General features: G+C 40.7%; 1 protein-coding gene across 1 annotated transcript in view; it reads right to left on the reverse strand.

Annotated features, from left to right (window-relative positions):
* SYNPO2 (synaptopodin 2) overlaps positions 1–21746 on the reverse strand; it is a 143283-nt gene extending 121537 nt beyond the window's left edge. The window contains exon 1 of the mRNA XM_090036640.1: positions 21495–21746. Coding sequence (XP_089892766.1) covers positions 21495–21599 — 105 coding nt within the window. The 5' untranslated portion in view covers positions 21600–21746. The remainder of the gene's footprint in view (positions 1–21494) is intronic.
* Positions 21747–27859: the final 6113 nt, after the last annotated feature.

A 27859-nucleotide genomic window follows, 5' to 3' on the forward strand; every position in this document is an offset into this window, starting at 1 on the left:
CCAGAGCTGAGGAGATCATACTTTAAAGTTGTGTGGTCTAAGTGGGTGTGCAATTATCTTTAAATTCATATTTCTAAAAATGTATTGCTAAGTGCAACTGGCTTTTTCCTCTTTTTTCCCGCTTTGATGGACTCCTATGGCTAATTCCATGAAGGACTAGAAGAATGGAACAGACAGTGCAGCCCAGTAGGCAATTGTGGTCCTCTGTTGCTGACAGGATCGTCGAAGCCAGCATACACAGAAACACAGAAATTGCCTAATCTCTGTTCTCAGTAGACCGGGCAGCTTGCAAGTTGTTTTTGGGGTACACTCCTATTAGGGGCCCTAAAGGTAATTGACCATGTATGAAGGACTGAAAGTTTCCACAGTTTTACTTTTTTAAAGATGCTGTATTGCTATTGAGATTTTATAAAATGTTCACATGAACATGAAAGGCAAAGAGCCAGGCAGAAGGCGTGAGGCAATAGAATTTGCAGGGCCTTTTAGAAACTGTGGCTGCAGAGGGATTAGGATCTTGGGTGGCTACATGTGGGCTGTTTGGGATAAAGTTTTATCTTAACTTTTAGATCAGGGGTTTCTCAAAGTTTTGCCCCTGAAGGGCCACTTGAAAGGCACAGTCCTGGGTGGTGAGCTCCATCAAAAGGACTTGCAGGCTGTATTTGCTCCACAGGCCATATTTTGGGAACCCACACTTCAGAATCTATTCTGAATTTTGGTGTTATTGGATCATTTCTCTATTTTGAAATCTTACACATTTGAAATCTGGTGTAAGATAATCACATCTTTGATGGATATTATGCATAGTTAATGCAGCTTTGATTATTTTATCATAATGTTATCTCCTAGTCATCTTCCTTTGTTCCTTTTATCCTACTAAACGTATTTTTTCTCCAACTGTAGAGAAAATGCACATGAGGATTCTCCTGGTGTAGCTCCATTGATTTCTGGGGAGTTACACCACAGGATGATATGGGCCATTGTGACTAGCTGTGCTGAAATAAACAGTAGAAATTGAAACATGCATGGACTTATATTCCTTGGTCTTTCATACCAAAACTATAAACGGTAAGTAGTGTAAAGATGAAGAAAAATCATGTGAAAATGCTGTTGGGAATAAGCCTGTTTACTGTTCAAGTTACAATCCAGCTGTGGGGTAATAACTGGACTTCAAGCATTTTCTAAAATTAACAACAAAATGAACCAAACAGGAAAAAAAAACAGGAGGACGATAATCTTGGTTGTCTTGCAAACATCTGGAATATATAAATGAACACAAAAGAACTTATTTTTAATGGATTTAGCTTAAACTTGTATGGTTTGAGCAAATTCATTTATCCCTATAAAATACCTACTTACCATTCAGAATGCTTCACTCCAACAGCCTTTCGACAAGTATAGACAAAGCTCAGCTTGGCTGGGTTTTTTTTCATTTTTTATGGTGTCCATTGTTTTTGTTTTTATTTGCATACTCTGCAGCCATTCAATGATTTCTGTCTCTATCACAACCAGCTACATCAAGTAACCTCACTATGACCAGTTTCTAGAATGATGCCAGATCTGCACAGTTTATTGTAAGAGTGAGCACAGCCCAATTATATAAGAAAATAAGAGAATGCTTTACTTTGTACAGAGTTAAAAGGGACAGTTTGCAAATGCTTGTGCTCATGGAGATTAGGAAATTGGCAACCAGAAAAACAAAAATCCCCAGTGTAATATTTCCCTTTAGATCTGAGCAAGGAGGGTATGCCAGCTCCCAGACTGAGGTCAAATACAAGCTCAAAGAGAGGAGACACAAATAAAACAGGAAATGGAATTCACTCAATCTCGTCCTCCTCCAACATACATTGTGCCTTGTTTCAGACCTTCTTGGTGAAAAGAAAAATAATCCACAGGAAATGTCTGACATTAAGACAGCACATTAGTCAGGGGGAACATATCAGTCTATGAGGGAGCCTGCCGTGGTGGCTGTATCTGCCTTGAGCTGTCATGCAGTTGTCCAAGGTTTTGAAGACAATGAGCTAGGATTAAGAAAGGCAGATACATGGTAAGAGCAGACCTAGAAAACACAAACACTTGTATGGGCCAGTTCTGAATTAGTCCATAAAATGCTTAGTCAAATGCTTCCCTATAGTACCTGTGATCTATAACCCTTGCAGACCATGTCCTTCCTTAAGGATATAATTTGTCCCCATTTAAAGCAGTAATCATAAAATCACCTGAGTTGTCCTACACAGCTCAGAATTCAATAGCGGTAATTTTTTGGTTGAGGAACTCATGTCACTGACAAAAAACCAACAAGACTAAAGGTGTAATGCTTGTGTGTGCTGTTTAAGCACCAGAACAGGACTGTAACTTACAGTGCTGCTTTTCTTTTTCCAAAAAAGAAGTTAAGCTGACTCATGTTGCCTCAGAAAATGGCTATGACTTTGCCAGCATCACCCTCATTAAACTAATTCTGGTGGAAATGTCTATTTTGATGTTCTGTTTTGTAGCAACTACTAGTGCCCTCCCTTGCTTTTCTAGGAAATATGCTTTATAAGGCCTGGAGAGTCTTTAAGCAGATGTCATAAGCCACTGCCTTTATAAATGAGACTAAATTTAAAGGAGAAGTCAACCCCCAGATTCTCTTTTACTTTATTATTTTACCCTGAAACTTACCTTTCTCTTACAGACCTATATATGGCCATTAATAAAATAGTTGTGTGTAACTAGGGAAATCTTCTCTACCACTGGCATGTCTCCCACTTATGCTCAACCTTCTGTGACATTAGTCAGATTAAGCCTTACAATTTAGAGTGCTCCCTTACTGAACAGTCTGCTCACAGCCATTTTGCAAAATCAGTATGAATCATGAGATTTCAGCCTGACCTGCACAAAAAGCACTCCTAAAAGAAACACACACAGACATATATACACACACACAGAAGTACATTTGAGTCAAAGGGAAATTACACTATTTTACAGATCTAGTTTCACTTCTTCTTCCATTTTAAACCTAGTAGGACCCAGGAATCCGCACGTAGAAACATGCCCTAGTCCAGTGCCCTCTGCAGATGCAGAAGGTCCTGAATGTAGGGAGCAGGTTGCAGGAAATGCCTACAAGGAACATGCACCCCTCTTGGACAACTGACCTTCCGAGACCTCTTACAAAGGTATTTAAAGATACAGGGAACAGATATGTGACTGAACCTGCAATGGTGCTGCACAGGTTACTGTTCCAGGAAGGATGCAGTAGTAGAGTGGTATGGAGGAAGAAGGGGAGAGTCCATTAATGCAGCCTATGCAGACACAGTCTATTCCATAAACTCTATATTGGGCAATTGTGTTCTAACTCTGAGCAAGGCTTGAATGCAAATGGTCCTCACTGCTGAACAGTGACGTTCCTTAAAGCAATTGCAGTATGATTTTTACCAGACATTGTCAGTTGGTTGAGAGGTTTGGCCTACATGGTGTTCCTCTATCACCTTAATTACAGCCGAATCCTTATCATGTCACACACATGGGACCAACAAAAGCCTGTGACATTAAGCAGTGTTGACAGTAATGGGAGCTGCATATCAGGAGGTGGCACATGACAGAGAAGTGGTTCACAAACTGACATCAAGAGTTAAGATCATTGTCATTCTGCATGCAGAGTTTACCTGAGCGTCCACAAAATATGCTTTACTCATATTCTGAGTACATCACCAAGGGCAGAACCATGGCTAAATCTGGAGGGGTTACAATTTACAACCTCCTTTGGTACTTTTGTAGAGCTTATGTAATGTCCAACCAACATTTATTTAACATCTAACATAACCAATAAAGTAAAAACCATAAACAGTTTACCATTTTAAAAATTATATACTAACTGACTGAGGGGAGGAGAGGCTATATCACTGCACAAAAGGCTGGGCAGGCTTATGCCTCTTCTTCTCTTGCATGCCACTTTCTGACACTTTTATTAATCTTTTTTATCTCTTTTTCAAGATTTTCACAAGCACACCCCAAAAAGTATACTACATGATAAGAACTCATGCACTCTATACCAGTAGTAGGCAGTAGCATAATTAGGATTGGAGAAGGGACATACCAGTCCCAATCACTGACTTAGAGGGAATACCAGTATGGCCCCCCTTACCCCCAAGAATCTTTTCAATGGCTGGGAAAGCCCTATGCAACCTGGTCATACCAAGCTCCCTACAGTGTATCTGTGGAGGAGTGGGGTGAGTGGAAGGCTGGATTCAGTGGCTCTGTGAGAGGTAAGTTGCCAACCCCCGCTTTACACAATTTATCTAGGAGATAAATAGCTCATGACGTTATAGCCCTAGGCAAGCCAACTCAAGTGCTGGTGGTACCTTCAATGTCCAGGAACCAACCAAGCACCTGACAAGCCAATCTTACCATTATTTCAAAAAAAATTTGCTATTGTGTATCTTTACATATGTTTCTTCAGCAAGGCAAATGGCTTTGGCAATAACTGCTTGCTTTGAGAACATCATTCATAACTGTGACACGGGTTGGTAATTTAGCCAACAGAGATCACCGTAGTTGTTGACATTCAGTGGTTTGTGAATATTTAAACTAAGAGTAAATGGAGGGATCTTTTTGCATTGTTATGTATAGAAATTGGCCGGCACTGATGAAAGCTGTGATAATAAATGGAGTGTGATATAAAGAGGAGTCATATCTGGGTTTAAAACCAGTATAGTTAAGGAGGTATACATCCCTGGCTGTGGGCACAGTTCAGTGTAAAAGTGCTCAAAAGAAATTATCTTTACTGGTATAGGAGATATTTTATATTGACATGTGCCCAGCTACACTAAATGTTCACTGATGTTGACTGGTACTCTTTCACTAAAAAACTGCACCTCTCAACTAAAATAATTAAACTGGTGCAGAAGCCATGTGTATATTAGGCTCGAGAAGAGCCAAGTGAAAAGCCCACTTGGAAACCTTAGAGCATGTTAACCTCACTTGTTTGGGGATCATATTACAAATGGGAAAACACATTATTTATGGGTTTAGGAAGCTTTTTGAATGAGATTGGACCCATGTAGGCTGATTTGGAGGCTTTGTGTGAAATCCACAATTTTGCATTGGTAAGCCAGGAAACCAAGGTGAATCCCTGCAATTTCCACTGACCTGTGCTTTGAGATTCCAGGGTTATATGAATTTGACACTCATGTAAAACTCCAGGAACATGTATCCAGAATTCAATCCTTTGAAAAGTGACATGGCAGTTTTTTGCATGATATTAGCTATGAATATACATGTACATTATCTTTTTCTTCCCATCTTTCAGACATCACTAGCTCTTATTCCTTCTGCCTAAAGATCGTATTCATTTCTGAGATACCCACATACAACTTCCTTTGGAGTCAATGGGAAGTCCTTGCATATATTCCAGGGCTGAATCTTTAGCCCATGATGACAAATGCTTTTAACAGCTCTACAGATATTTTCCTGATAAGAGGGCCATGGTAAATAGAATTTTTTTTATCCCCCATTGATTCTCATCTTCTATTGAACCTAGCGGTGCTTCCTTAGAAACAAGGCATCCCTCATTAAACACAGGGAACCCCTTAGAACATGCCAGTTCTTAGCTTTTACTAGTTTACTTATAAAATAATGGTGCATTTGTTCTGTTGCAAAGAACTCAGAACTGCAACAGGTGAGAATATTTATAATGCTATGAATTCCTATCTGAAATCTTTGGGTCTATCTTGTGACCTGTTTGCATGCCGAACAGCGCTAATATTTTGGGAAACCCTAAAAAGGATCTCTTGGCACCCCTGGTGCTATGGTACCCTGACTGAGAATTACTTATTCAAACTCTAGATTAACATTCAGACTAAGGGAGGGAATGTTGTGCAAATGTATCAAATGAAGTTATTTCTGTATAGATGAAGGATTAAATCGTGTTGCAAACTGTTTCCTTCTCCTTCCCATTGAGAAGCATTGCACACTAGTCTTTCAGAAATCTCAAAGAAACCTATTCAAGATGAGCTTTCCACCATATTATGCAAACTTGAGAGTTTTTGGGGACATCTACATGTGCTATTAGGGGGCAGCAATAGCCTGTGGAGCACATGCCATTAGGGGACAGCTTATTGCTCTGCAGTTTATTGCTCCCAGGAAGCTCCTGGGCATGCATCTGCACATTGACTACAGCACATTGCATTGGGTTGCAGCAGCCCTGGGCTAACAAGAGGCCTAGGAGGGGCAGCTTGCCAGCCCATGGCTGCTCTGACCAGGCTTGGTTTGCTGCAGAGGGGCTGGCTGGGTCATGAGGGTGCTTCAGTGTGGGATTAGCCAGCAGGCAGCCCCATGAAACACCCTCATGCTCCAGCCATTTGGCCAATATCTATATGTATGGTGCTGTATGTGAAAAAACTCCACAGCAGGGTAGTATTGTATTGTACAAAAAGTACTACCCTGCTGCAGAGTTTATTAGTTTTGTGAGCCCTAATGGGGGCACACATGTAGATGCTGAGACATTTACTGTGCACAGTAAATGTCTAATGTAGATGAGCTCTGTAACTGAAACCCAACCTCCAACCGTTAGTTTCAGTCCCTAGGGCTAGGGACAGACTTTCAAAAGGCCTGAGCCTGAATTGATTCAATCTTTGCTCCTGTCTAGGCTAAACTGGTTTGTAACCACACAGACATCCCGTCTGGACTGAAAAAATTCAGGCACATGCCTACAGTGGTTCAGGATAGAAGCCAGGGGGAGAGAAGGGAGGAGGAGGAGCAATAGAGCTCCCCTCCCCTCCCTTCCACAGGGCTGAGCTGAGGTGGGCATGGCCAGGCCCCAGCAGGATGCACTGATGTCCTCCCCCACTCCCCATGAGCAACCCAGTAGGGAATATTTATCACCCCTAATTCAGTGTTTATCAACCCATTAAGAAAACAAAGCCTCTCTCCATTAGTTCAAGCTCTTCTTAAGCAGCTTTTCCAAGGAAGGTCATTAAGCTACGTGTTGATTAGATCCAAAAAGCCTGTCAACAAAAGCAGAAAGTTTCTTTCTTTAACTTGAAAAACATCAATGTAGCATGGGACAGTATCAGCAGGTGACCTATTCTGAGAAGGCCACAAAGAGGGAGCCATTATTTTGAATAAAAGTAAGGATGTGGACCAGTGATAAGTCCTCTTGTTCTGGAAACTGTACAGTATTTTTGGCTCTTGTTGGAACAAGAAGTGGTCAAAAACAGAAAACTAGTCAGAAAAAAGTTACGCTGAGGATCTTCAAACCTCAAGCAAACAAAAGAGAGAAAAAAGATGTATTTTAGTACAGTTCAAGTCAGGTAGAAAGTTCAAGTTGGTTCTTATGCTATGTAAGCTGGGTTGCCTACACTTCTGTTGAATCCCTGAAAGCATTTTTCTTGTAGACATGAAGCCACTTCCCCACTCTTTCCAGTTTTAAGATTTTGCTAAAATATGGTTCAACTTTTGTTTCTTCACTTTTACTTCATTACCCAGAAGTTGATGAACCATGCCTCATCTGAATTCTCCAAAGCCTAATTAAACAGAAATCCAAAGGGCCCAGGTCTGAGGTTGATGGGGACAGTTCACTGCAGTACTTACTTTGGCTTTAGTCAAGAACACCAAATGTGAGTTCATGTTAATTCTGATCTGTAAAGGCCAGCTATGGAAATTTTGGTTTGAAGAAAACAATAACTGAATAAAGCACATTAGTTTGTACACAGTATGGCACCGTTTTCATTAAATGCATTTCAATGCTTAATTTGTTCATGCATTAACATTAAAAAAGCCCTATGATGGACCTCAAAGATGACAGTCTTCCCAAACTAATTATCATGTTCCTTTTTGTTCTGTTCTCTTCAGTGTAGTAAAAAAGCTACTCAATGTCTCTTCATATTAGATTAATGTAGATTCACAAGTTTACTTTTCACAATTGCTGTATAGTTACAGAATTATAATCCTAACTATGAAGGTTTGGAATATTTTCCCTCTGCTAAATTATAGCAGTTTGAAAATAAAACCACTGTTTGAATCGCTAATCATCCCATGAACTCAGAAAGCTTTTGATAAAATTTTCCAGATGGCCTGCAAAGTACAAAGGACACCATTTTACTAGTATATCTACTGATAGGTTTACTTCAAGATATTTCCAAGAAGAAATGAGCTGTAAATTAAGAGAGATTTCAACACCCCAAAATTAGGGGTGCCTAGGTGGTTTTGTTATCCAGTTTAATCTGATCTGGGTCTAGTTTGGCACTATGGTGATAGACATTATATCAAATTTTAAGCATTTGAGTTTTCAATCAACTCAACAAATTTCAGAGGTTTTCCAATCCAGAGACATGGGGTTGGGTCCATTGCTGGTTCAGAATTTAGATTTGGTTTAGATAAACACAAAAACATCTTATCCAGATATTCTAAGTCTTTCAAATGTAGGTGGAAAATTCACAGAGGCTGTGCTTTTTCAAAAAATAGTGTATGTAGGGAGGGCCGTCCCTAGCGGGGGGTGAATCAGGGTGACTGCCCTGGGCCCTGCACCATTCTAAACAGCAGCTGGATTCCCCAACCCCCAGGAACTTCTGTTGGGTCCAGGGGATTGTTGTAACTCATTGCACTTCCTGAGAAGCTTCATGAGTTACAATGGGGAGCTGCTTTTCTATCTGTGCCTTAAGTTTCAGGGTATGATAAATGAGGTGGAAATTTGCTTTTTCAGAACAAATTTGCTCAACCTCAGGTTTTTGTCTGGGGATTGCCCACCATTTTCAAAATGGTCTTATTTTGTGGTAAATTAGGTCAAGCAGCAAAGTATACTGACAGTGGAACAAAGTAGAACTATACAAATCACAAATTAGCAGGCTGAGCTGGGAAGGTTCTATTTTATACCTACCTTTGCAAATGGTCCTTTTAATTTTGAGTTAAAAAAGTTTATATTACTTCATATTGGATTATTATTTTAGGGTACCCAACAGCTACAATTATTTTATAGTAATATTTTCTGGGAATTTTTACATTTAAAAGTGTTTTAGCTCTGATTTAGAATAAAAAAAAAAAATTTGTTTACATTTCCTGCAAAATGGAAGTTCCAAAATTTTTCCTTTTGGGTCCATTTTTGAAATTTCATTTAACTTCAAAATGTCAAACATTGGTAGAAACAGGTGGTCCTTTTGTTAAAGAGATTACATTCTAAGTGTACATGAGGTATAGTGTGCAAATAGCAAATGACAGGGTGTGGAATGGTGTGCCCATCATGATGTTATATACTTCTGGTTTTGTTTTATGTGCACGTATCTTCTGTTGGCACTACTCCTGCATGGTATAGAACAGCTGCCATAAAAAGAGCACCAGAACTAATGGCAGGTGTTTCTACAATATAAGTACCTATACATTCAGCTAATCAGAATTTGTAAGATGGTAACAGCACCATCTGGTGATATTCCATAATACTATACCTGCAGTATGAACAGTGTGAAACTGATTTGGTCATATATACATGATGATAGTTCAAGTAAAAGTGGTACTGTTGGGTCATTATAATTCATTCCCTTAAATTAACAGAATCTTCTTACATATACTTATCAACATGCACCACATCTAAAGACAAAATTTAACTGATAACTTTCATATACATTTAGGGGTGGGAAGGGACCTTAGTAGATCATCGAGTTATTACCTACTTGACCAGTCCACTAAAATAAGACTTATACCAAAAGTTGTTTAAAATAAAATATTCGTCTTTAACCAATTACGTAATTTTATATTGTTTTTCATTTTTGAAACTGCAGTTAAGAAAATTAAATGAGTACCTTCCTATACCACAAGTACCTTACAACACATTTTTTATGTTAGAGTTAGTCTAAAACAGTCTACAATCCAGTAAATGCTCCTGATTTGAACACACATATACATCTCTTCCACAACTATTGTTGACTATTATTTCCACAACTTTTCAAGGCAACTGGCTATGAATAGATGATAATAATATAGTGAAATTATTTCTTCATTTCAGATGATTCCTACATGTTCTTTTCATTTTAAAATAATGAAAGTTAGCAGCTGGAGTCTGAAATGAACTCCACAAAACAGCAAAATGTAATTTGGAGAACAAGATACAGAATGCTATGCAGCAATTGCATCAGCTGTACCTTGGCAACTTCTAGGATTCTGTGCCACATAATAGTTCATTTTTGGGAGAAAGTGTTCAGCAATAATTTGAATCCACCAACTTCCACAAAAGGCGGCAATCATTATTTCAACCCAACAGAAAAGGCCCCTAAAGCTGTATCTAGGTGTTCAATGGCATTTTCAAAAGAACCTGTGTGCCCAACCCCCACCTGTCACCCTTGCAGACAGAGAACCCAAGGAGTTGAAAAGAGTAGAGAGAAGTAGCTATATGGCCCATTGTGGTTATACTTGAGGAACATTGGTGAGGTAGTGTGAGGACACATGGATAGTGGCAACATCTACCACCTCTATGGTTGGAGGGCTTGTTTACATGTGAACCTGAGCCAGATCCAAATAAGGTACAGTGGTACATTGCACCCCATCTTCCAGACCACACTCCTTCCCCCACCCACGGGTATTCTTGCCTAAGCCAGGCATGAGCAACTGGTACCATCTTAGTCAGGGGGGGACATGCCCCACCAGTGACCAGTCAGCGACCAGGGTGGGTCTTCCCATGCCCAATCTTGCTGACAGGGGAGGGGGTTCCCCACAGCAAATCTCACCAATGTGGGGGGGGGGTCCCCTGCAGCCAACTGTGAGGTGTCCGATCGATCGCTGTGGCCGCTTCTGGAAGTGGCTGTGGCCGCTTCTGGGAGCAGCACTCCCCAGCTGGCACTTGTAGGGGGGGAACTGGCACTTCTGCCTGCCCCCCCACCTGTTGCCTGAGTGGTGAGCATGGCTGGTCAGGGGGTGCACCAGCACACTCAGGGGGTGCATGTGCACTCCCATGCACCCCATACACATTGCCCCTGGACTCAGGGGTGGGAGGAGCTCCAGAGCAGCTCCCACTCAGTTCCAGCTGGGCTGCATGAGGAGCCTGGCTTAACCAGAAACCCAGGATCAGATGGGGACAATAGCAGTGGTAGCACATTTCTCCTCCCTGTTTGATATCACTTCCAGCTGCCCCAGCTGGACTGGGGCAGGATGACCAGGACAGTGGGTGTGACAGGAGTGTCTCCCCTTCCTGCAACCAGAGATGTAAGTGGAGAGAGCAAGGAAAGGAAAGGAATAGGAGAGAAGGTACCACTGAGCACAGAGGGGAAGGAAGGGGATGCTGATAGTGGTGGCTTTGGCTCCTGTACTATGGGTTGCCCCCCGCCCCGCCCGGTGGGGAGACAGGCTGGTATTGGGATGCATCCAGCCCTGCATCACTGGCTGCTGCTTCTGCACTCCCTTTTCAAATCCCAGATCTCCCTATGTTTACACAGAAGTTTCACTAAGTGCATCAGTGTCATTATATTGGTATAGGTAAACCACTATAGTAATACTGGCAAAGCAGCCATGTAAACAAATACTCTTTTGGAATAAGAGTGTCTTTTTATCTTAGTTTAAACCACTTCTAGAGTGACATGAAACTGTGGGTGAAAGGAGCAATTCCCACATGAAAAGTTACACTGGGATAACTAATTCCAGTCATTTCTCTCCTATGTCGATAAGACCACAGTAAATAAAGAGCTCTTGTTTGTTATGCTGTTGCTGAAGCCTGATTCACGAGCATTAAAGTTTCTCTTTTTTTAAACGTATAAACAGAAATGTTGGCAGTATCTGGCTCTGTAAAGACCTCCGGGACATGCATGAAAATGAAACATATACGCTCAGGGAGATGTCTATTTTTTCTAAATTACATCATTAATTATTGCTATCCGAGTGCACAAAAGCAGGCTAGTATGACCCGACCCCTACTCAAATTGCTTACATTTTGAGATTAAACATGAGGTAATTGGCGGAGGGGTATATCACTTTATCCCACTTCTGTTTCCAAAACAAGTCATTCTGTCATTTCATTTGAAATTTTACAGTATTCATTGATATTGGCTACAAGCATCCATAGTGTTCAAAGTGACTGTGGCTCACTCTCCACCAACAGAACTGTTCAGCTGGTAAAAGGATGGCAGAAGTCTTCAAGTGCTGACCTTTGCTAACAGCAGGTTACTGAATAAAGTAGATCAGTGACTTAATCACATCAGCCCTTCCCCATGAGGAGTTTTGTTCATAATTTATGCTTCTAATTAAATAATTACACAACAATCTGTTGTTTTAAAGTCCCATCCCTCTGCTCATAAAGTCAAGGCAAAACTCCCATTGAGTTCAATGGGAAAATAAGGGAGTTTTTTTCACAAGGCTTTCTCTAAGGCAGTTTTAACTGCTCAGATTTTAGAACAAAGATGCAACATTTCTCCTGTCACTGCAGAAAGCATTAATATTTTGCTAGTTCAGGGGGGCGGGGGGCAGGGCAGCCTGTGGTGTGCTTTGCATCGGTGTTATGGGCAGCCTCTGTCTGTGGCACATGGTTAGGTAGCAGAGAGGACAGACAGCACAGCAGCAGGTAAGGAAAGGAACAGAGAGCAGAACAGCAGATAGGGCAGAGAGTACAGGACAAGGGGCAGAAAGCAGAGCAGCAGATAGAGCAGGGCAAAGGGGTCAGAGTTGAGCTCAAGAAGGGCATGAGGCTAATTTGTGGCACACTTCTGTGGTTCACCTATCTGACACAGAGTTTAAGGGCAAAGAATACTGAAGATATTCAGGAATATCTGTCTGTCATTAAGGATATTAGTTATTCATTACTATAGGGCTACAACACTGACTTTAGTAGCATCCTGCTTTATCTTTATAAGCTTTGTTCCTTAAATTTCAAGCCTGTAGCACACGTGGCATATTTGTCCATGCAGAAACTGTTATATGTGCAACCACGAAGACTAATAATCTGCACAGAAAATGAAAACTATCCTGCAATTGTGGCGTCTTTTAAAAATTTATTTTTTAAAGATGAGTATGAACTGCAATGGGTTCTCTATTAGGAAGAGTAAAGCTCTTTCTGTGATGTGCACAAGAACTGGGATTATCCTTTTACAATATGATATAATCCTAAAAGATTTCATAAACATAATATTCTCTCATGATGCTTTGTTTTGAATTGGGCCAGAAAATCCTTATTACTATGTTCACAATACAAATAATATGCAAATAACATGAAGTAAACTACAATAATGCCTTGGGATATATTTTAAGTGTTTCTAACAAAAGACTCAATCAACGAAGCCAAACGCTATACAAAGGAACTAATGTAATTCATATTTGGATACAGCCTTTGCTGTCTTTAGAATGAGCAAATATGCATTGTATTGTTCTCTCTGTCCCACTGGAAACTCTCCTAATATAAGTTTTGAAGTTTATCTATTAGAAACAATTACAAATGTATATATCTCTCTGAACTGTCTATCTATCTATCTGGATTTGCTTAAATGCTTTTAGAAGGCATGCTAAAACTAATGTGGTATGTAGGGTGCATGTTAAAAATAGGGTAAATATTCACGTGTCCATTTAGCAACACAATCCTAAATTGTCAGTGTCTTAGTACTGAAAAGTTCCCTTCGCACAGCTATTGGAGTGCAAAAATTTTCTCCACAACTAAGTGCCTTAAGAATTCACAGGTCCAGATAGACCCTCCTCCACTAGTTAAGGTACACTGCAAAATATTTTTACAATGCCTTTCTTGTTCTGAAAAGGCAATGATACAATTCTCAGAGTCAGTGTTGTTCAGAACTAGCCAGTCTCAACTTGGTTTTGGCAAACTTATTTTATTGTTTTGATTTTCAAAATAAGTTAATCAAATCTCTGTAATGGCTTGTTCCTGCCTTGTTATAGTCAACTGAAGATTTGCCAATAGAAGCTGAATTGGGGCCTGTGTGTGTATGCAAAATTATATCAGTTATTAAATTGGTTTAGTTCTAAGTAAAGGATCCAGTAAAATCTCCTTCAGAAAAGGGAGAGAAATGCAACTGAATCAAACAACATCTTGAGCAAAGGACTGTGTAACCAGACCTTACAGGGTACCTTGAGTACCTATAAATATAGGCTGTCAGACTGGGAAGAGGAGTGAATTTCAAAATAGGGGTTTCAGACTGGAAAAATGAGTTATATTTGAAATGCATTAGCTAATAAACTTTAACAAACAGTTTTAAACACAACTTAGGACAAGTTGAGTTTAAAAACATATGAGCTCATTCCAACTCTGCTTGAAAGTCATTACTGGGATAACCACGACCAGCAAAGATTTTTAAACACAAGCTATAAAGTTGTATTTACAATTGTATTTTTTGAGACATTAGTTGACACACTTTCAAATATGATATAGTTTTCCCTTTCTAGGGAAACTATAAAAGATTTCTCTTTGAACGTACCCTTGTTGTCATCCTGCAAGCATCAAGCATTTCAATTATACTAATTTTGGTCAGAATACAGAGAAAGTGAATTAGTCCCTAGTATGAGTAGGATTCCACCACTGCTCTTATTCAACATTAATGAAGGTACCTGAATATGAACTTTTATCAGCATCAGTTCAGGTGGTTTCAATCCTTTGTTTCAGTTTCAGGTTCCTTTGAACCCAGTGAAGTGAATTTGAAATTGAAATTGCAACCAGAGAGTTTTGTTGGACAGATGCCTAAAACTAATATAATTGTGTGACCAATTGCCTTTGGCACAGCTGGCATAGTTTCATTGTGAAATAAAGATAAAACACAAAAATATTGTTATTTATCCAGGGATGGCAAAATGGTCTGTTCTTAGTTTTGGCAAACCTAATTGGTTTTCTTTGAACCCTAAATTAGTCAAGTATCTCATGATTTGAGCTAGATCTATGGTTAATATTTACAAAAAGAATCTGAAACCAAAAAAATTGGAGATTTCAATGTAAAATTTTTTAGGTTTGATGTATAAAAATGTTTTATGTGAAAGCAAAACTTTTTGGATGCAAATATTCTTCCTAAAGGGAGCATTTGCATGTTGCCTTACAGTGATATAGTGATGAGCTATCTCGCTGTATGGTGCACTATGGTGACGTAGAGATTACATGGGTCTACATGTGACTGGCATGTACGTCACCATAGTGGCAACGTTCCCCCAGTATACTGCATCACTACGTTGATGTAGTGGTGAAATCTAACCATGTGCTACACGCATGGTGCAGTAACTGCCTGTACAGCGCCATGGTTTAGTACTTCCAAAAGGAAGTACTAAAGCACAGCATTGTAGCAATGTCACTGTGCAGCAATATGTAGATGCACCCAAAGTGTTGCAATTAATTCATTCTAGTGTTTCCAAAAAATACACTCAGCTTTTGACCTTCCAGTACAAAAGTTTTTCCAGCTGCTGTTAGGCACTTAGGACATATGAACACTTTCATGGGACTCCGTCTATGATCACACGGTTTGCTTTAAACTGTGTGATCATAGATTGAATCTCTGCTTGTGCACATGTTCATCAGTACCAGGAGCCACACCAGGAACAATTTAAATAAATCCAGGTGGGGGGGTTAACAGATCCATGGATGGGGAGGTCAGGTGTCCAGCCAGAAGGAGAGAGGGGGTTGGAGGATGGGGGATGAGGTAGGAAAAATGCAGCCCTGGGGCTTTCCCAGGGTTGCATTCCAAAGGTGTGGGTACAAGTTAGCCTGATCTACATAGTGCACTTCTTTAGGTGAACTAAATTATATCAGGCAGGCCATTTTTTGCCCAATCTAAGCACCGTAAATATATGTACAATTTGGTACTTAGACTGACCTAACCTGAGTTTAGTTCAATCTTAGTTTAATGTCTGGGCATATCCTCAACCTTATACAAATTAAAACAAAGGAAGGGAAATTTACAGTGGTTTTTATCTCACTCTAGAAAATATATTTTCTGAAGTTTGCAGAGAATTCACCTCTACTGCAAAATATATGGTAAATCTCTGTTACTGTTTTACAAAAAATATCCATTCTTTCCCCTAGCAAAATCATATATTATTTTGTCATTCATATCAGAAAAAGCAGGATCAAGCCCAATGTTTGTAAGATCAGGTCCAGTGTTTGTGCTCATGGAGATAAAACATGTCAGCTTGATACCTTTGGAAAGAAAGCTTTGATACATAAACACGTTTATATTCAGAATATTCTCAGAACTTGAAATGAGGCACATTTCTCAATAGTACTAATTCCCCTAGGCTAGAGACAGATGTTGAGCCTGAATTGATTCAATCTTTGCTGGTTAGTCTAACCTGCAAAGCTTGAACCAATTTGGAGGTGGATAGACATTCTCTTTTCATTCTAGAAATGCAGGCACATGCCTGCAGTGGCTCAGGCTAGAAACTGGGGGGCACTAGGCCAGCCCTCCCTTTGCTTCACGGTGCTGAACTTAAGGGGTGTGGCCAGGCCCTGGAAGGACACTCTGATGTCCCCCCCTCTCCTGAACAGCCCAGCAGGGAATGTTCATCACCCCTAACTGTTTATCAACCCATTAAGAAAACAAAGCCTCTCTCACTCTTCTTAAACAGCTTTTCCAGGGAAGGACATTAAACTACTGTTGATTAGCTCCAAATACCTGTCCAACTTTTTTATTTCCCACAGCACAGACTGTAGCCAGAATGCTAGCTACTACTGAGGTGTCTGTGTAAGGCAGAGGGGTGGGAAGAATAATCCCTGCTTAGGAGGAAGAAGCCAGGCAGACACTCTGTGCCTGCAAGTCTCTGCCAGAGGTGCAGCCAGGGAGCAGAGGGGAAGGGCCAGCCCTGCTGTGAAGCAAAGAGCCCCACTCAGTCCAGAGAGCATGCCAAGATGCTGGAGGAGTCTGGTTTATCTTAAACTAGCAAGGTGTCTGGGACAGACATTGAGTAAACCGATATGAGCCAAATCAGTTAAGTCTGATACTACATTCAACCAGGTTTATCTCAAACCAGTTGGAGCCATTTTCAAACTGGTTTATGCGTTCTGAACATCTGTTCTGTTACAGGTTTAAACCAGTTTCTCATCACTTAAACTGGTTTAGGTGTAATATCTGTCCCTAGAGTCTCAAGCATTAATAAAACATTCTACATAATAGTTCAGAGGGAACTGGAGCCTGTTCTTTTTTACTTTCACTGGTAATTCTTTTTTTCTTTTAGGGTAGTGATATGGAAAAAAGGATTGAATTTCCTTTGAAATGTGCAGGGGTCTGAGTAATGGAACGTATGGTGCTTGACTAGTTGAACTCTGCAAATAAGTCCCCTACCTTAAGCTAACAAGACTTTGACAGATATAAGTAAATGAGATCATTAACCTGCTATTTGTTACACATAATAAATCAAATGCATCCATGGTGTAAAGTCATTCGATTTCTCAATAGCATGATACTAGGAATGAATCTGCCGCCCTTCTCCCCCACCCCACCCCACATAATGTAATGGTGTTTGGCAGGAAAAATCAGAGAACTAAACTGGAAAGTCATGTTTTTCTTTTAAGTGGGTTTTTAAAGGTAAGTTATACAGATATTTGGTTAATTTAAAGTTCTGAGTAGATTTCAGGAAAAAGTACAAAATGGGCATTCAAAAATAAGGTTGGCCTTCAGTCCTTCACTTGTGTCATTGTGAAAACAGGGACATGGGCCCAAAGGACAGCTTATTCTCAAATGTCTTATCATCTGAGGCAGTTCTTACTGTTATTTCAGAACCATTTTCCTGCTTCAGGAAAACCCTTAGGCTTTTGCTATTCTAAATAGGAATGTGTCATGAATGGGGCCTTAGTATGTTCACTGTATATCTGACCTCACAATTCTGTTCTTGGGTTTAAAATGTTGTATAGCCAATTTCTTAATAAAATATAGGAAAACCCTCTTTAAATAAAACTCTAAAATATTTCCATAATGTATTTATTAATGAACTGTTGGGAGGGTATATTTTTGGTAGATTAATGGCTTTAGCAGCTTTGCATCAAATGGGACAAACATTTTTGTTAAATCAAAGTTTGTTCTGAGTGAGAATTATTCCCTTCCTTGCCACCCTCCAAATAACTGGAATTAAAATGGTCAGAGTAGTTTGAATCTTATTTAAAGATGAGTTTTTGTAAGCAGGTGAATTCTGCCACCACATTATGAGCCTGTGATTTTATTGGGATTTTAACATAAAAAACCAGACATTATTATATGAGGATTTAAGGACATCATTTTATAAGGACACACATACATGATGTGGTGTGAGTATTCTGAGTAAGTAAAAAATAATCCAGAGACAATAATGAAACTTTGGGGTGTGGGGACTACTACCCCTCCAACAACTCTTGGAATGAGAAAAACAGACCCTGCTCCATACATCTAGACAAGACTCTCAGCAATTTTCAAGGGACTTTTGTTTGTTTTATGGACTGTGAAAATGGGACAATTGGTCAGGTATCACCCAGTCATATGTCATCTTTTTGTTAACTATAATAAAACTATTTTTTGCAGCAAATATAAATTAAGCAGCATATTGCAAAAACAATTTTGAACAGAGATCAGTATGACTAGTGATCTTTTCTGTTTGTTATATATCCAATGTTTCCTTGTATAAGTGCAATAGAAGCAATTTTCCCCCTGTCTTTGTCACAGCTTCATGGATTATCTCATTTCCCTCTGCTTTACACTTCTCATGCTTTCAGTTGTGCATCCCAGGTCCCATTCTGCTGGGGGCCTGGCTCTGGGTGGGTTTTCCTCCAGAGCACATCGGCACTACATTGTACTCAAATTGCACTGGGCACCTCTGAGAGCAAAAGCTCATCAGCATTCCCAGCTCTTGCTGGCAGAGAGAGGCTGAAGCCAGAAATAAACATGGAGGACCAGATCCTCTGTGGTTGTAAATTGGCAGAGATCCACTGACATCTTTGAAACTGGGCTGATTTATTCCAGCTGATGACGGGGATCTTGAACTTTTAAAAAAAACATGGTAACACAGTTTGGACAATGGTTCACTGTTAAATGCTGAGCCGGATAGAAAAATTGCCATATGGCCACATATCATATCATCTGCACAATCAAAGACACAGTTAGGAAATCTTGGGGAAAGTCCCCCAGTTTTTTTAAGGATTATTCCAATTAGCGCTCATGAGGAGTTGCTAGGCTGATAACAGTATGAGCCTGTATTTTTTTCTGTCTACAGAATGTGCCATACATGAGTACTTCCAGGCTGAAGGCTGGCAGCAGAGCAAAGGCTGTTTGGAGTTAGGAGGGAGAAAAGTTGTGCAGGAGAAAGAGGGGGAAATGTATTGGCACAAGCCGATCACAAGCCCTGGTCCATCCGGGCACCTCGAGTCTGACAATGGGAGAGGGGAAGGACCTGGCTGACCTGGAGATACTCTAGATGTGAACATCATTTGGAGAGCTTGACAGCAGAGCTCCTAGTGATCCCTGTTTGGATTTTAACTGTTCTGTTCCTGGAAGGTCACTGGGTTGGGAGGGAAAGAGAGGGGGGCTGACAAAGTGGGATCTCAGAAAAAGTCTTGGCCTTAAACTGTACCTTCAGCCAGACAAAAAGTGCGAGCTTTCAGTTACTCTGGGTATGGACCAAATCACAAGCAGCAGCAGAGGAAAGGAAAGCTGGGAGTTTGTAACCAGCCCCACAAGCCTTCAGTTGACCAACAGTCCCTTAAAGATATAAAGATACACATATATGTGTGTGTATGCATGTGTGTGTATGTATACACCCCCCCCATATATATGTGGTTTATGTCACAAAGTGCAATTTGTTGCATTACTTGGCCTTTTATTTGGCCTTTTTGTAGGAAAAAACACACACTTTTCTGTAATGATTTACCACATCTAAAAGATACTTGATTCTTCTTTCTAGAGAGGGGCCATGATGGTTACTAGTCTGAATGGCTCAGCCAATGTCAAACATTATTGGTTCAGATGAGGGAGAGCTACTGGATTTGATTTTGCAAAACCTCTTGTTTGAAATAGAGATGAGTCGAACCAAAACCATATGTCATCATAATTATCATGGATTTGCTTTTGGTTTGACAAAAAGGCCGCTCCCTTTTGTCCATTTCGTTACTTTTGACATTTTTCCTCAAAGTTTTCACTAGATGGCAGGATTCCTCTGTCAGCTAATACTGATAGATTTACTTGGGAAGCAACAGTTGCATGCCAGCAAGAGGCTAGTTTTTCTCATAATCTGTTAGAATATTGTAAAATGTTTAAAAACAAGCATAAATTAGCAATACTTAATTTAAAAAAAAAAAACCATGATAGTTATGTTCAATAAACTGCAGCTTTACTACTGAATAAAGTTAATTTTACGGCTGGAAATCATTCAGAGAGAAGAGAATGCCAGATACTATTTCCTTAGTAAAAAAACTGACACAGTCCTCTATTTCAAAACAAAATAAAATCCTTCACAACTGCATATAATATTTCTGCTGCATTTGAAAAACTAACTGACCCTATTATATAAATGCAGCTGTAGTTGGTAAGCATATTATCAGCTAAAAGAAACACGAGCTTAAATTACAGAACTAATATAATGCATCAACATACTAAGAATATACCAGGATATCCAGCACTGAGATTATTATAGGATAATGCATTATATTCCTTTGTATTATTTTGCTTCCAATTGTATGGGCATAAATATATGATAGCTCCTGGATTTCAGGTTACATGGCGGGACACATCGTACTCATTAGTTCAAATTCTGTTTTCATACCATTGCAGTCAATGGATTTGTACTGATAACATAGCTATGGATAGAATATCACCTCCTGTCCAGGAAGACCAAATGTAGCAACATACATTTACATAGTTCCTAATAACCATGGCAAGCCATAGTCTTTGTACTGAAGTAAAACATTTATTTTAAACAGACATACTTTTTTTTTTTCAAATTACAAAGTTAGTTTTCAGAGAGATTTCTTGTAAGTTAAACTTTAAACCGCTATAATTCATTTTCATTTCATTTTATATAGAAAGACTATCTATAGAATGGCCAACAATTTTCAGTATCATCCATGGAATACATATTAGAGCACATTTGACCTCTGCTAATGCTGTTTCCCGGATAAGCCCTGGAAACAGCAGTAATTCTCAGGATTCTCAGGATAATGCTTTCCAGGATTCCCAAAATAGTAGGGACATTTTCCCATGCTAAATCATTCATTTCTTCTATGGCAAGACAAGAGAAGGAGTCACAAATGGATGGTCAAGGCAGGGTTTGCTATCCGGAACACTTATATTGCAGGGCACTAAGCCTCCTCAACAATACCCACTGATTTCAGTGGGAATTGGAAAGATGCATCAATTCCTTTACATGCCTGAAAACAGGACTGGCACTTGTGAGTACCTCTTTAGTACCAATACAAGTGCTCCTTGTAAAGGGCATTTAAAATGATCGGTCTTGCACCTGTAGAGCTGCCTCAACAACATTTCTGGCAGATTTAAAACTTGCACCACAGTAAAACCCACATGAAGGTTTTAAACTGAAAAGTCTCATTCAAACAGTCACTTTTTTCCCTCCTTCAGTCACAACACACAGATAATATCCCTGTAGCCTACCTTGGCGATTTGCAAAGGCTGCTTTTGCTCCTTGCCACCTTGCAGTCTAAAGCCCCAGGGGGCCCCTCCACTCATGGTAATGCAGATATAATCCCCTGTACCCATTTTCCTGGTGCAGTTAGGCCGTGTTCATTTGCAGAAGATGGAAAAGTTCTCTGGCAGCGAGAGATATTCACTGAACTTGAGACTTGCCTGCCAGGCAGAGCTAGGGAAGCAGAGCACCACACTGCTGCTCCTGCTGCGTACTGCACTCTCTAATGTAGTCATTCACAAGACTGCGAGAGCTGTCTGAGGCTAAGGGCACAGCCCACTGCTTCGTCAGATTTCCTTGCTCAGCCCACCTTCAGAGTAAAATAAAATAACGTTGAGGAAATGCACACACAGGCAATGAAGCCATAAGGCTAAAACGGCTATATTTAAACACAAGAGCCTCTACTTGTGACAGATCAAAACACCAGAGAAAAAGCAGTGTAAATTTCCCAGGGATGATTTAAGACACAAAGTTAACTTTTGTAAATGGCACCAGACTTGTTCTGCTTTGATTTCTGGGTTTTTTAAGCTCACGCTTCAAACAAGGTAGGGGAAAGAAGATATAAAGAAAAAAAATCTTGTGGGTTATTTGCAAAAAGCAGTGGTTTTCAACCTTTTTTTATTATCTGTGGATCCCTAAAAATTTTCAAGTGGAGGTGCGGACTCTTTTGGAAATGTTGAATGGAGGTGCGGACCCCTCTGAATTGTAAGTGTGCATATTCACCTACTTTTGATTAATCGTATCATCTTTCACAGACCCCTTAGACATAGTACCGTTGGTTGAAAACCACTGGCATTGATGATAAGCCTAGGTTTAGATTCTCATCTGTCCTCAGTATGTGCTTGGTAGACCTCTGTGGGAATGTAAAAGAGTTACAACTTCTTGACCCTGGAGCTGGTTGTATCTTGGTCTTATCCCAATTGCAGTATAGAGCATTTCCAGGCTCTTGTTCCAGGCACTTCAGCCTAGTCATGACTCCATCCTTTTCCTTTCAGCCCCGCCCCCCGCCCCGAGCATTTCTGTCCCCCCATGTGGAGAAGGGGAGGAAGCCACAGAGGTGTTATCAAGGAGTCCTTTTGGCACTATCCCTAGATGAATGTTAGCAAAGCAGTCTGTATTATAGGGCAGAAGAGATGGTCAATGGGAAATGATCTACTCTGGGATTTGGAAGAGACTGAGGAGTGGGAGGGAAGGGACAGAAGCTGTGAGAAGCTGGGGGTGGGGGGTACAGGTGGCAGGGCAAACAGGGACAAGGTGACCACCTGACCCTCCTGCCCACTGCTTTTCCTGCTATTCCTGCTATAGGAGCATAGGAAGGGATGAATTTAAGATGACCCTCCTATAATTAGATGCTATACCTGGAAAATTATCATAAATTTATAGATTTTCCATACAAAATCTAATTATTAGGAGGTCATTTTAGATTCAAGATAATCTTAGATTCAAGTAAATTAATAGATGAGTTGTTAGAAAATCATACTCAAGGATCACACTCAGAAAGGGATTGGCTGGTGATGACCCTGCTTGAGCAGGGGGGTCAGATAAGATGACCTCATGAGGTCCCATCCAGCCCTACTTTCCTATGATCCTGTGATAACAAACTTAAGAACTTCAGACTGAAGAGGCCTATTTTCATTATAACTCCATGGAAGCTAATTCTCTTTCCTTTCTCTGGTGTTTTTTCTTTTGCAGTAACAAGGGACTGTTGCTTTCACAATAACAAGCGACAATGATCTGTTGCTATAATATTCAGAATTTTTTTTCTAAGCTTCTGATTTTATAGTATCTTGAGGACAAAATATGTGGATGTCTAGAGAGACAGCACAAGTGAAAATTACTCCTTCCACTTACAACAGCATTGCATTAGCATATAGCTGTAAAATGTTTTGTAAGTGATCTAAGAGAAAATTAGAATCTTTTCTTAAGATAGTGAAGCTCAGACTCTACCATGTCTTCACATTCAAGAACTTTTGTGATGAACCAATGTAGTTTTTGTACATTTAATAATGGTGAGGGCACTCATGGCAATTAAGTTAGGTTTTTAAAAATATAGGCAAAAGTAATAGATTAAATCTTATCTCCCCATATCTGATTTTCTGCATGGCAGAATGGGGACAGTGTAAAATACATACACTAAAGAAGTCCATCATTGCATGCATCTGTGTTAGGCTAATCCCATAATTGAGCTGGGAGCTTGTACTTGGACAGAGCTATTTTTATCTCTTTTGACCATATAAGAGAACTGTGTAAGACTCTTAACTGGACAGAACCACTTTTAATCATTATTCTTCAGTGAATAACAATTCCAAAAGTAACTAAAACCTAGAAATCAGCTGAATTTATTGCATACCACACAAGAGTCACTGCTATAAATGCCTGCCCAAGGCAAGGGTGTACTTGGTAGCCGTGTTGGTCTGAGACAAGAAGACACACAAAAAACAAAAAAAAAATACCGTTTATTAGACCAAGCCCTTCATGCTGGCAGCCCCCCTCCCACCTTCCCCCCGGTGTGCTGCCCACCAGAACACAGCACCATGAGGACTACTTTTTATTTTCAGTAAGTTTTCTCTTGTTTGGGACAGATTTTGCAGACTTTTTCCGCTCTTGCGGGCAATGCTGGATTTCACAATTTTCACAAATCCCACAAAATCACAATTTTGGTAGGTTCCTAGATATAACAGCCAGTCCTCACAGCCATTCAGTGCTGAGGGGTGGGGCCACTGGGGCTCCTCAGTATGGGGGGGGGGTCCCACCATGATCAGCCTATGAAAATGGCAGCTAACCTCACAATCTCCCTGCAAAATCAGCCAGCCACCTCCTTGAGTTGGATAGACCCATAATTATGTCTTCTGGATTCTAGTGGGTGATGTAATATTTTACTCCCTTTAGCACAGAAAATACTGTTTTCTCCCTGAGTTTATTTATACATGATGTCTGGTACAGCTGATCCAAAGAAAGTAGTGGGAATAAAATACTGCCAGACATTGAAGAAGTAAGTCTTGACTAATGCAACTTGACCAAGGCACCAGCACTAAGAGAGGGTTTTGAATCTCAGTCCTGTCAGTGTTTTGAATCTCAGTCCATCCAACAGAGAAGGAGGAGGCAGTTAAGAATTTATTAGCAGCTGTTTGTCACTTCTGCATGAATTCACAATCTGAATAAATTAAGTAGGAAAAAAGAGCATGAATGAAAGAGAAAGCCAGAGATAGAGGCTTCAGAGTTGTGTTTCCAGCTCTGCTGCTGTCCGTCAGTTGATTTTGGTTCCAACTTACTTGGCTTCTTTATGCTGAAGTTTCTCTACCTGTTAAAAATGGCAAATGTATTCTGCTGTGAATTACTGATTCATGTTGCTTATTATTTGGGAATGTTCAGAAGTTAAATGTTTTACCAATGTTAGTCAATCTTACTGTTTGTTAGAAAATTCATAGTAAATGATGCAGGACACAACAGTTATTTGCTGTTTGCCTTTTGCTCTGTTTATCTTTAAATGGTTTGACACTCAATCAGGGAAGAAAACTAGAATCACATTGCTTACATAACAACTGACATATTGAGTTGTTTAAGGTAAAGTGGCTGATTCTACCTATATATTGCTCCATGCTCTGGTTTGTCAGCCAGGGGACAGTTGTGTTGGTTAGAGTGCCTGCTGTGAGCCCTGAAATGTCCCAACTGGAGAACTTTTAGGCTAGGGACAGACATTACAAAAGCCTGAGCCTGAATTGACTTTGCAGGTTAGTTTAACCAGTTTGCAGGAGGATAGATGTTCAGCACATGCCTGCAGTGGCTCAAGGCAGATGCCTGGGGGTTGTAGAGCAGCTCTCCCTTCCTTTCCACAGGGGAGCTAAGCTGAGATGTGGGGGCATGGCCAGGATCCGGCAGGCCCACCCTGGCAGCACCCTGACAGCCAGAAGCAATCTGGGCATACAGGGCTGCCCAGCCCCAGAGGGGAATTCTTCCCTCTCCTCCCTCTCCCCCACCACTGCAGGGCCAGGAGCGGGGGACTGTTCGGTGCTGGCAGGGGGGCTGTTTTCCCTCCTCCTCCCCCCCTGCAGTGGGGTGGGGAGAGGGGCTCTGTGAAGCTGCCTAACCCAAGAGGGGGACTTTTCCCCCTGCTTCTCCCCCATCACTGCAGGGTGGGGAGAGGTGGCTCTATGGAATACTGCCCAGCCCCGGAGGGGGACTCTTTCCCACCCCCCAGGGCAGGGGGAGGCTCTTTTCCATGCTGGGGGAACTCTTCCCTCTCCTCCTCCTCCCCTAGAGAGGCAGCAGGAGGGCAGAGCTCAGCTGGACAGAGTGTGAGGGAGGGTGGGGGGTGTAAGGACCCCCACACACTCCCCCCATGGCACACACCCCTTCCTGCCCACTTTGTCTTAATGGGGCCATGATGGCCAGTGTCTCATCCCCGCTCCGGCTAGAGATCAAAGGGGAGGAGCCAGCCCCGTGGCCGGAGCAGAGAGTCCCGCCCAGCCCAGAGAACATGCCAAGATGCTGGGGGAGTCTGGTTTATCTTAAACCAGCAAGGGGTTTGCAACAGACATTGTATAAACCGGTTTGAGCCAAACCAGTTAAATCTGATACATTCAATCAGGTTTATCTCAGATCAGTTTTGGCTATTTTGAACCTGGTTTATGTGCACTGAATGTCTTTTCTGTTACAAGTTTAAACCAGTTTCTGATCACTTAAACTGGTTTATGCATAGGTGATGTGTAGGGTGGGCACCGGGGGGGACAGGGCACGTGCCTCCCCTGAGATTGGTCACCACTGCTGCCGCCAGCTTCTGCAGGCAGTCGCTGTTCATCACCCTATCCCCACCCCACCACCACTGGCCTCTGTGGGTGGTCGCTGCTCGCTGGTACCACCAGCTTCTGTGGGTGGTCAATGCTCATTACTGCCAGCTTCTGCGAGTGGTCTCTGATCACTGCTTGCAACCTCCTACCCCGCTGCTGCTACTGCTGGCTTCAATAGATGTTGGCCACGTGCCACCTCACCGCCAACACTGCCACCCAGTCTTGGGAGGCACTAGTCGTTCATGAGTTTATGTGCAATGTCTGTCCCTAATGGCATCTTAAATATTTTAAATGCATTTAATGGCTTCTGCTAGATAGCAAAACAGTGTTGGAGTACACATCTTACCCTAGATGCAGTTGGAGAAAAGTCATTCCCTCTATGACGGATAAAGGCAACTGTCAGGAGAGACTGGGTACTCAGTTTGGAGGACTGACAGGAGGTATTAGCTCTCCAGGAAAAGAGGAAGCTGTAAAAGCAACATATAATGATGACAGTAGCTGTTGACTCCTTTCTAACCTGAAGCATGTTCAATAGAACTTCTTTACTAGGAATGAAAGATAGGATTCCTGTTCTGCCATGACAACAGAAGCAAAGTATATCTTCAATTCTCTTGAACGTGCAGCTCTGTATAGGAGGATTCAGTTCATATGACTTACGTTTTTCAGACAGCATTTGTAGCATGTAACCCAGTGAGGAAAACATAGTCTGTGAATAACATATTCTGATAATACAGAAGTCAAAAACTTGTTACGTCTTAATCTCAAGGAAATAATATTCAATGAGCACTAACAACTATCATTTACCATATATGACTTTCTTTTGTGCATAAGTATTTGTATCCTGTATTTAATGTGAGTCTTATCTTTTTCCACATTCTCTGCATCCTTTGGGATTTCTGCACCACTGGCTGAAAATCAAGCAAGCGTCTTGATGAAGGCTGAGTAATCCATGCTTATGAAATTTGTACAAGATAAAATGGAGACTCATATTACATGATTGTTCAGATAATTTATCCAAGCCTGCTGAAAGATTTAAAAATAATAGCAGCCTAGCCCACCTGATCATTGTCCATCACTAAAAGGATATTGTCTACCAACAAGAAAGTGTATATTTTTAATGCCTGGTTAAAGCTATGTTGAAAGAAATGATGAAAGTAGTAGTTGCTGTGATAAATTATAAAACTCTCTAGGCTTGTAAAAATGATGATGTAAAATTCATACTGAAACAAGACTGGAACCCAGGAAGCACCGGTAACATTTATATTTCCCCAAAGCTCTTCTAGTACGTCAATAACCTTGGTGAATGATACCTGCCAAAACTCACCTAGAAAAAGAGTTTATGATTGCTTTTTTGGACATAAATTTATTCCACCATCATTGGCAAAACAGTATCTAATCTTAGATAAAAATTAGGCCTGTGTATGAAAGAGCCAAAATGGAAAAGCTGATGTCAAAAAACTCTTCTGGCTTATTTGCCTTTGAAAATTCACCAGTCACAAGATTTAACAGATTGGTCTTCACATGTCATCTTTGTAAAGCCTTTTTTC

This window comes from Crocodylus siamensis, chromosome 2, assembly GCF_052110815.1.
Source record: "Crocodylus siamensis isolate JL-2025a chromosome 2, ASM5211081v1, whole genome shotgun sequence".
NCBI classification, from domain to species: Eukaryota; Metazoa; Chordata; order Crocodylia; family Crocodylidae; genus Crocodylus; species Crocodylus siamensis.